Here is an 11119-nt window from a genome sequence, read left to right as displayed (position 1 = left end):
TAAAGCAGAAAGGTGAGAACTACTAATGTTTGTGTCTTCATTAAGCAGGGCAAGATATATACATGACTCACTTACAAACATCTTTCTTTTCTACTGGTCAGATAGATATGTAATATGTTCCACCCAACCCCCCACCCTGCCCCTTTTGGTACTCTTTTACCTAACTCAAGCAACAGTATTACATCAAATCATTACAATACAAACACCTTCTACAAAACAACTACAACTTCTTGCTTCCATTCACAAAAAAAAAAAAACAAAACATAGGATTGATCAGAATAATTTCACACCGTTTCTTCTACCTGCATATTCATAAAAATCTGTTAAATAATTTGTTGCTGCGTACAACATAAATAAAAGATGGGTGAGCTTCAGTGATGATAAAAAATGTGAAATCTATATTATTGATTCTTTGATGCATTGTTCAAGAATATCACTTCTTGCTGGAAAATTATTTCAGTAAAGATTTTAAAGCCCCCTGATTGACTCTTTCTAACCCCCTTCCCAAACCGTATGCTGACTTCACTGCCCTCAAATCTCCTGTCCAGGTCATGCCCTTTATTTGGGGTAAGTATTACCAAAATATCATTTGCCTTATATGTAATTCATGTGTAAAAACAGTAAAATACCATACCACAAACATCATTTGAAACATTTTGTTTGTCTCAAGTTCATTATCCCCATTTTTGAAACTAATTTGAGTATGAAATTGATGCTATTAAATTTATCATGTGCCCTTTTACATGGTGTTAAAAAGAACGCAAATTTTTTGTATAAATGTGGCCTTCTTGAAAAGCTGTTTCACAATGCATTTTCTAATCTATGCAATATGCTAAAATCACAAAATAGAGCATGACTTAATCAGTAATTTACTTGGCATTTTCAAAAGCAATTTGCAGCTTTTATATCATAATTTTGAATGGTGTTTGCTGTAGAAATACAAAAAGTCCAAAATGATAACCAAATTGCATATGCAAAAATTGTTTTATTGGTAAATTTAACCCAACTCTAATTAAGCCTCTTGCATTAATCATTTGTCATGATGGCAATCCATCCACTCAACTGTGCACAAGTTTGCTTGCATCACTATTCATAACTTGCCTAAAGAACCCCTATTCATCGGGTTGAAAACCCTCTTGATGTAAAGGTGTAATAAGTCATAACAAATTTAAACATTTAACAATTGCCTTGATAGAAAGGCAGAAGTTCTAACTATGAAAAAAATATATACATTTTTCATGACAGTTTTCTTGATATATTACGTTCATGACTACGTGCAATGCTGGCAATAGCACATTACCAAAAAGGCAGAGAGAGAACTACAGATTCTACCTTCGCTTTGACCTAATACTTCTTTTGGTGGATGCAGAAACATTGCCCTTTTGATCTTTCATGCTGCTTTTCTTAGCTCTGGATTTAGTGGCCCCTGTAAATGGTAGTACTACTTCAATGCCATAGAACATGGAAAATAAATTGACAAATATAAAATTTTTTCCTTCTTAATTTTGCATAATATACATAAAGTAGGATAGGGCTTAAACTAATTCTAAGTTTAACTTTTGGTGATTGACAGAGTCAGAACCAGCTGACATTGAAGTTCAATAACCAACACAACATTTAATTAAACAATCAAGCAACAAAATTATTCAAAGAAAACAATCAATTGCAAGAGACTTAAAGAGATCTTTCAAGTACAATTAGGCCATGTAGTTTTTAAATTCTTAGCAAAATATATTTGAATTACTTTAAGAAATGGCAGAAGCCTAATCCTAAAAGAAAACCTCATTACACGGAACTGGAAAAGAAAGGGAGAGAAAAAAAGATGTTATATCTTGCTGCTTGCATAAAGTACTCAAAGAAGTGAGTGGCTGTGATGCTTGAAAGAATATATTTAGACCATCAAAAGATGCCTTTGATTTACACTGATGAGAAAGGATTAAAATTATTTATAGCAATATCACATGTTGTGGGAAAACATATGATAAAATGTCCAACTAATACTATAAAGTCCTTAAGCATGTTGTTAATACGCTAGTCCTTACTCAACTATATAACGCATCAAAGGAAACCTCATTGCAGCACATCATCACACAGTATGCTTTACTCTGATATGTTTTCAGGAATAAAAACCATATCTGTATCATTAACAGACTAATAAAAGGCAAAGATCAATTTTTCCAGCAATGTTGTTTAAAGCTTCTAAACTAGAGTACCATCGGCATCATGAAGAAAAAAAAAATGTATAAGAAATTAACATTAAACCATAGCAAAAGCCAATTGAAGTAACCTTCAGTATCAGATTCTGCACCATCTTCTCCATTGTTCCCAGATACTGGTAATCCTTCCGTGCTACCAAATCTCTGCTGATGAATTTGGGCATTTCTTGCAGTCACTTCTTGCTCCTTCTTTTCCACGTGAAATTTATTAAGTTTATCCTCAAACTCCTCAATGCACGATTTCAGTTCTGGTTTTGCAAACTTCTTGCTCTGTTCCCCCAAAACCCCCAAAAAAAGGAGTTAGCGTAAATAGAAAACATATCTTGAACATTTTGAATGAGGTGATACATGAAAATAAGATAAATTAATGCCTTGTTTATTATATTCTTGAAATGGTCCATCACAGATTCCTCTGATAAGGCATGTTCATATGTCTTGAATGACTCCATGAGTTTTTTCATTCCTTTCTCAGTAAATGTCAGCTGAGAGAGGCAGTAAGAAATATATTCCCATTGTGTGATATCTGCACCAAAAGAATAGTCCCCCATTGTAAGTTATATTTTGATAATTTATGAAAACAGAAAACAGCAGACAGCTAAAAAACCAAATTGACTTCTTTTGGTCTAATGGCATTTGGGACCCATTTCAGTCTCAGGAATATCAGCAAAGGATATGTGGCCCTTTAAAATTTTAGAAAATAATAACTTAAGGTATTCTCAAAAAAAAAAAAATTATAAGGTGAAAATGAGAAGCAGCCTCCCACATCCCCTACTTGCTATTAAAAAAAAAAAATTAAACAAAACTAGAAGTGAAATGACAGCCTACTGGTCTTAAAAATATGAGCAACGTCTTAGCATGTGGATATAAGACTCAGAAATGTATGAAATTAGTAAGAGTATATTAAAGCTCATGCTTAAAGTGTAGTTACAGCTTCCAAATGGCTCAAACTACTAAGAGACTAGAAATAGCAGGGTTATCATCAACTGACCAATAGCAAGGTTATCAATGACTGACCAATAACATTCTATACTCATGTTGAAAGCAACTGCAATACAATACGACACATGATTAAGAAGGAAAAAAAAGGCACAGCATAAACTAGATATCAAATCACTAAATCAATGCAAAAGCAAACATGAACCAGAACTTGTCAGGTTGGTGAAATTGCTCTACCAAAAAGTACAATAAGTTATGTTTTCAATCTGAAAAACTGCTATTTCCTAAATCATATTTGCTTCAAAAATATATTAATGTTTAAAAGAAATGAAGAGAGACATGATTTAGCTCTTGCTTGTTACAACAGTGTCATATTCTGAACTCTGACAAGAGTGGCATCACCTTTGCAAATGGTTCAATAAGAATAAAGTACAAGAACTGAATGAATGCATACCTGTAACTCCATTAAATCTATTGCAGAGCTTTTCAACAAGAGCTTCCATTTGTTTGTCCTGGCGCAATTTCAAAAGATAGCATCCAGTCATCATTATGAAAAATGCTTGGCAATTCAACCTAGTTAAACAATCTAATACCTTCTTGATGGAAGCAATTAGGAACTGCATGATGTTGCAGAAAGACTCTCTCTTCAGATTCCGGATAGATAATTTGCCAAGTATATCGGGAAGCAAATTATATATTGGATTGCTTCCTGTTGGCATAATAGGAAAAAACATTGTTCATTTGACCAGGAAAAAAAATGACACAAGACAAGATAACAATCAGTAAATTTTACCGGATGTCTCAAAACTTACCCTTCTTAGATAACTCATGGAAAAAAAGCTTGGCTAGACTTGAAATGCGCTCTTCTTCATCTTCTAACTGTATAGCCATTTCATTTATATAACCTTTTACCTGATCAAGCAAATGACCACATCAGCCTCTAGATCAATATAACAAAAGCTAAAGAACAAGTAGAAATTAGCCAGTCTCTCAGACCTTCATCATATCATTCAATATGAGATGCGAAAGCACCAGAACAGCATTCTTCCTAACAGAAACTGAAGCATCCTGTAACCGGGCATACATGTTCTCAGTCCATGGTTCTAACAGGTTAGGAAACCGAACTGCCAAATCTCCAAGAGCAATAGTGCAATTGGAACGAACAGTTTCTGAGGATGCATTCTCCACGACAGTGAAGAGAAGCTGTAGGTTCGCATCACTGAAAATTCAAGCACTCAAAAGCTCAAGCATCATGTTTCGTTTCTTTATGAGAGAGAGAGAGAGAGCACGAGATCTCACCAAAATTTTGCATCAATGATCATAAATCGACATAAAGCAAGCATTCCAGATGCTTGTAGTTCTGGATACTGAAAAGAAAGCAGAAGTATTGGACAAGATAAGAATGATTACTCAAACAGTAATGAGCTAAATGAAAGCTTGTATGAAGAACTTTTATCAAATTATATTTGAAACAATCATATCATGTGTTATATTGTAAATTTGTAACCTTAGATGTGACATCAGTCCATTTTTTTTTGTTAAATGGAAGCTTCATATTTTTTATTTTTTTAATCACGTTAATGACATCTAAATTTAACTGAATGAACTACAAAGCCTGATTTCAAATTTAAATGTAATGGGAAGATCATACTTTGATATAGTTAAAAAATCATGGAACCATTGAAATGAAGGATGAGAAAACTGAGGCAATCACCTTTTGCATCAGACTAAAATTTCTGCAAAGCTTTGACAGGAAAGGTGCACAATGTCCAATCAAGTTCTTCTCACTGGAATTACCAGAAATAATCTCTTTTTCTGCTTTGTCAGATAATGTATCAAGCATTGCATCTGCAGATGCAGCAAGACCTAGCTCGGCATTGATATTATTGTCCTGCAAAACATTATCAAAGGAAGAAATCTTCTATATCAAACCAAAAAATTAATAATGAAGAAAAATGAAAAAATCAAATATCAAACAACCAATATTGATACCCTATTCCTTTTCATTGATAAATAAGTACAGAATCTGATCTTACCTTAAGTGTATCAGCAGGTGTTATGCCATTACTTTGTAAGTTGTGACGATCAATATCTGCCTTTTCTTTTGCAGCTCTTTGTTTCTGGATCTTTCGAGCACAAGATTCAACATATAATAATTGATTCATGGCAACATGACTTGTAATAAATAAATATCTACTCAATTTCGCAACTTGCACTGTGGTAAGTATGCTGGCACTACCACTGTCAATGTCATTGTGCAACTCATCTCCTCCGCTACAATCAAACACAGAACTAAGAGATTTCTTCACTATATCAGCAGCTAGTGTTTCTGGAGTGGGATGAATTGTATATATGGCAGCTATTGCTTTATCAGCAGCAGCATACCATATATTCTCTGGAAGCCAAGATCCTGCAATTAAGCTTTCCAGCATACCAAATACACGACTGCCATTAACTGATAGCAACTTTTTCTTGTCATCATCAGATAATCTTTGAAGAGCAAAGCATGCTGCTCTAGCAAGCAAAGGATCCACCTTAGCCCAACGACCAAACCCGATATCAATAATGTCTTGTAAGTGAGAACCAAGAATAACAGGGGATGATTTTGCCGCCATGCAAAGGACAGATAAAGCACCACGACTTTGCTCTGCAGTGGTTCCACTAACACTAAAGCAAAAGAAATCCCATAATGCTGATATCTGCAGAAACAGTTACTTTATTGAGGAACCACTTCTTCAAGTAATGGTAGAAACATAGTTTCAACAGAGCAAATTCTCAACAATGCTAAAAACTGATAAAGCATTCATAAAGCAGGACAGACCATGATCCATGATAGAAACTAGCTCTCTGAGTAAATTTCAAAAATTAGATCTAACCCTCTCTCAGTGATCATCATCAAACTCAATTATCACAAACACCTTCTATTTGCTTCTCATTTCCAACATGTTTATCCAGTCTAGGACAAATATTCTCGTTGAAGAAGTTCAAGCAGAACAGAAGTGTCTACTCAAACAATAAAAATCCAAATATATTCTTAGCTATAACCAAGTTTGTCAAAATAAAATAAAAATGAAGATTAAAACGATTGGAACAAATGGATAATTTTGTGTTTAAATATTTACCCAACTTTTAGTCAAGTGGCTTCAGATTGTGTAGTGATAAGCTCAAGAAAGGTATTAGAAAAACCTAATGTTCAGATTATAAGGCTGGGCATAAAAGTTCTTAACTTGGCACAAAACCTGAGCAGAATTGCACAATCTACAGTTTGTCCATAACGGGCTTACCTACGGCTTAAGCTGTTTAAGCTATTATTTATTTTTAAAATTTGTGTGTTCATGTGTTAGCCCCTATAATTGAGGGCTAGAAATTATATATCATCTTTGAAGCTAATTTATAATTTATTTTATACCTATTTAAATAGTAGATTTTAAAGGCTGAAACAGTCATCATTTTATGCATTTTTGTGTGTCATAATCAAGGAATATACTAGACGTGTTAGAAAAAAAACTCAGAACTATTTGATACAAGATATTATTCAGAAACATATACTCCACATACCATGCCAGTAGATATATCACCTTTGGACACCAAGGCCGCAACAATAAACTCCAGAGCTGCTAGATCTCCTATATTTGAATCTATGGCAAGACTCAAAAGATTTTTTGCAGTTTCTACTGGGTTTTTCCTTATATAAATTGTAACAAAGGCATTCTCCACAGCCTCATAGATGGATTTATCCTGGGAAAATACCTACAAAAGAGAGCAAAAAAATTGCTATTAATTCCAAATATGGATCAAGAACTAAATCTATTGGGTAAATGTCAGCAAATACATATGGGAAATCGGGGGGGGGGGGGGGGGGGGGGGGGTGTGGGTGTGGGGGGGAGTATAAACATCTTGACTTCCAAAGACACTTTTAAGGCTGTTTCCATGTCATGACCAAAAATGAAAGCCTACCAGTGGCAACATCTTGCGGAGGCAGGCTTCTGAACCATCAATCTGGAACTGTTTGCACCTCATCAACAAGAGAATTGTGTTCTCAACATCAGAGGCAGAAGATGAAGCCATTAATTGAACAAGTGTAGGCATTGTGGCAGAGACACACTTAGAAAACCTTAAGCCAGCCTCAAGTGATGCAACCAAGGCCCTGGTCTGCTCCAAATTCCCAACATCTGGCACAGAATTATCCTTCTGAATAATCTCTTCTTCCATCTGAGTCAAACAACTATCAGTTGAACTTTCCTGCTGCTCTTCAGCCAGAACTTGAGCATCTATGTTATGAACTTCACCATTTTCATTGCAAGTATCATTATCAGAAGGTAGATCATCCTCAACACTTTCTGCAGGCACATCTGGTTCAAGCTCATTCAGCTTCTTCTTATACTGCTCTAAGGTTGCTTCAAATGAAGCTACTCGAAGTTGTGGGCCAAACGGATTGTGCTGTAACATCATTATAAGCAAATTCAGTGCAGATTTCCTGACAATTGCAGACTTATCCTCCAACCTTCCAGCAGCAACTTCTGCAACCTCATTCCACAAACCAATTGAAACAGAATGCTCTTCACACAGTTCAGCCCAAACCTGAAGAACGCGGCTCCTAGTATAAGCTGAAACATCTCGACACCGTTCAAGCAAAATTTCCAACATGGCTTGCTTGGTTCGGAGACGAACTGATTTAGAACTCACTTCACCCTCATCATCCTTAAACGCCTTTGCAACTAACTTTCCAAGAACCCCAACAAGAGCATTCCTTATCTTATAAGATTCCCCACCAAAGTGTGGGACCAGGATTCCAATGTTGGTTGAAATCAGCTTTGGCAACCGGTCAGCAATCTCTACCAGAAAACGCCCAATATTTTCAGCCCCAGCAGTGTCCTTCACATAGTCTTTTGGGTTAGTCCTACCAATCTCTCTGACAAGGGCACTGGCCAGGCTTCCATCAGCATACTTCTTCTTAGCACCAGCAACTGCTTCAGCCATGGGGATAACAACAAAATCATATTTATGAATTAGGTGCATGATAGAAGCACACGATTGTGCCATGTAGTGGTATTTTGTAGCGCATGACCCAATTATACGGCATAGAGCATCTTTTGTGTCGGAGTCTTTTAAAAGAATTGCATTCTCAAACATAGAGAATGTATGTCTACAAAAACACAAATCATAAAATTTCAACTTAAAGTCCATTCACAAAACAGTAAAACTATACCTAAAATATAATTGTCAGTTATCCAACTTACTTCGCAATGAAAGACAGATAGTTTTCATCTGGGTCCGTGGAACCAAAGAGCAACGCAAGGTTGATCTCTAGTGAATTAGCAATCAAATTGAGTATCCTACCCCTCTGAGGCTCCCAATTCCATGAGTTTTTGATAAGTTTCTTCCTTGTAGTTGCTATTACCTAAATCCATGGCCAAAAAACTTCACCAAATTGCCAGCAAAAGTTGCAATATCACACCCAAGATTGCCACATAAATGAGAACATGCAAATAGTTGAGAGAGAAAGAGTACCTTCGGATTGTTGCTGGAACCAGCATTGGACTCCTCAGCAAGAACAACATTGATGAGGAAAAATGTGTAGATTTTAAAAGCATTACGATGTGAAGCAACCCTATCGTGCACCAGAGTGTCGTCATCCTGAGTTCGAGTGAGCGAATCAACATTTGGAAGAAGAACACTGAGATTGGATCGAAGACTCTCTACGAGATTCAATTTACAAGATGAAGGGAGACTAGCATAACCACGAATCAATGAATAAACACGATCAAAGATATCTTGATCTTCAATGCAAAAGAGCTCCTTGTCAGAAAGATCAAAAGAAACACCTATTCAAATAGATAAGGACAAAAAAAAAAAAAAAAATTAAAAATCAGTGAGATTTCTATCATGAAGGGAAGAAATTTGGTTGTGCAAAATTGAAACATAAACTACCTTGTTCTTGCAAGTACAATAACCCACTACATGTAAACAAATTAGTTGAATTAATCTCTTTCTATTACTTCTTTCGTATCAAAATATCGCAATATGTGATACTCGTAATTATCTCTAAACACCCAAACAATAATCAATAAATAAAGTCTAAACTTTCAAGTTTCAAAAATAGCTCCCTTTTCTTTTTGTACATTTTCTCGGAAATGAGAAACTACACTAAGATATTTGTTTGGTTCCCGAGAGAGATTTGAGTTTTAAAACAGAAACAAAAACAAAGTAAAACCAATTTGACATCTTACACTTACGCTTCTTAGTTCCTGAAAGACATAAAATTCAGCAAACTGTAGCCAAATGCAGAGTAAACCACTCCCTTTTAAGTTGATTTTTTTCTCACTTCAATTCCAAATTTCTTTTCATTTCTACATATCCTAGGAAACAAACATAACTTTACCCCTTTTTTTAGGGTTTCATAAGGGGAAAAAAAAAAAAAAAAAAACAAACAAACAAACAAACTCATGCACTATTTGATTGCTGAAATTATTGAGGTCAAAAACAAAATTCATAAATTTCACTTAAAAGTAGAAGAAGAGGAAAATTTAAGTTAAAATTATCCAAATAAATGTACAAAACTAATCAAAATTGGAGTAGAAATTGAGTTTTGAGTTTCGTTTTCATTTTCTCAGCAACCAAACGGAATTGTTAAGGAAATGTGAGAGAGAGAGAGAGAGAGAGAGAGAGAGAGAGAAACCTTTGACGAACTCTTCGAGTTCAGAAGAACGAAGCGAAGCGACATCGATGGAGTTCTGAGCGTAAAGGCGGTTATCTTCGTGGTCTTCTTCTAGTTCTCTGAGGCTCTGTGGGAAAACGAAGTGAGGAGCCATAGCCAGAGAGAGAGATTCTTTCTCTGTTGGATCTTTGAGAATTTGTAACTCGGATCAAAAAATTCAAACGAAGTGAGCAAGCGGGAATGTGTTTGTGACTAAAATCAAACGAGCCAGGCCGGGTCGGGTTTGATTTTCTGGATCAGGAGTGGGGACACATAACTAATATAAAAATTAGTCTCTCACATGAGCTTTGCACATACAATGTGGCTTTTTCGGAGTTTAGTATTATAATTTTCCATTCACCTCAATTAAACCACATGCATAGTAATGTTTATTTTGAACATAGAAAATACATTCATTAAAATGAAAAGAAAAAAAAAACCAATATAAACAAATGTGAAGAGAAAACAATTCAAATACTAACCTAAATAAATTACTAAAAAGAAAAAAAATGGAGTACATTAAAAATCACAGTTTCTTTTAATAATTCAAAAATAGAGAAGAAGAGATTTGAAAAAATAAAAACAAAAACCAAATTTTTTTTTTTTTTAAAAGTGAGATTAGAATTTAGAAGAAAGGAATCTGAAATAAATAAATAAATAAATAAGAGAGAGAGAGAGAAACATTCAAGTCTTGATAAAGGGGGAAAAAAGAGAAGAAAAAAAAAAGTAAAAACTTTGGGCTTTAGTGGTCCTATTTTGTAGCCCAAAAAAACCGTGTCTTTATTTTTTATATATAACTTTTATTTTGATAATCTTATTATGTACACAAATCAAATTATACCTTTTCTTAAAGAAGAAATTGAAATTATACGTGGTATTAACTATTAAAATTATACGTGATATTAACTTACACCTTTTTTAAATTATAGATTCTAATATATATATAATAATTTCTCATATTATATATATATATACTCATCAGTTTTTACACCCAATAAGTCACTTGTCATTCATCAAAAATAAATAAATCACTTGCCACAAAAATTTAAAAATTAGACGGGCATATGGCGCATGATTGGATTCTAATTGAAATCTTTTTTAGAATTTAATTAGATTTGGACACTACAATTTCTACAATCAATAATTCACTTGACACAAAAAATAAAAATTAGATGAGATATGTGGCGCACAATTGGACTCCAATTAAAATTCAATTTGGATTTTAATTTGATTTTCTTTTAGCTTTGACTTTTATTATATACTAGCATGT

At 34.4% G+C, this 11119-nt stretch overlaps 1 protein-coding gene across 1 annotated transcript; it reads right to left on the bottom strand.

The window, feature by feature from the left end:
• Window positions 1-13: 13 nt before the first annotated feature.
• Window positions 14-10070, bottom strand: LOC115952704 (condensin complex subunit 1). Its single transcript, XM_031069917.1, has 16 exons — window positions 9832-10070; window positions 8664-8977; window positions 8393-8553; window positions 7110-8298; window positions 6711-6902; window positions 5189-5851; window positions 4867-5043; window positions 4452-4519; window positions 4149-4371; window positions 3965-4064; window positions 3746-3861; window positions 3607-3664; window positions 2588-2739; window positions 2288-2486; window positions 1333-1426; window positions 14-302 (listed from the first exon to the last, which is right to left on the bottom strand). The coding sequence occupies exons 1-16, from the start codon at window positions 9962-9964 to the stop codon at window positions 299-301; spliced, it is 3843 nt and encodes a 1280-aa protein (XP_030925777.1). The 5' UTR covers window positions 9965-10070; the 3' UTR covers window positions 14-298.
• Window positions 10071-11119: the final 1049 nt, after the last annotated feature.

This window comes from Quercus lobata, chromosome 7, assembly GCF_001633185.2.
Source record: "Quercus lobata isolate SW786 chromosome 7, ValleyOak3.0 Primary Assembly, whole genome shotgun sequence".
Taxonomy (NCBI): Eukaryota; Viridiplantae; Streptophyta; class Magnoliopsida; order Fagales; family Fagaceae; genus Quercus; species Quercus lobata.
Note: the sequence above shows the minus strand (reverse complement) of the source record. Positions and strands in the feature narration are given on the sequence as shown.

Bases quoted from the DNA above. Each gene is read 5' to 3' on its own strand.
- LOC115952704 (XM_031069917.1), bottom strand. From the start codon at position 9,964: ATGGCTCCTCACTTCGTTTTCCCACAGAGCCTCAGAGAACTAGAAGAA. The intron at 6,903-7,109 runs GTAGGCTTTCAT...TCTCTTTTGTAG, and splicing joins TCCGCAAGATGTTGCCACTG to GTATTTTCCCAGGATAAATC. The intron at 3,665-3,745 runs GTATTAGATTGT...AAATTGCGCCAG, and splicing joins TAATTGCTTCCATCAAGAAG to GACAAACAAATGGAAGCTCT.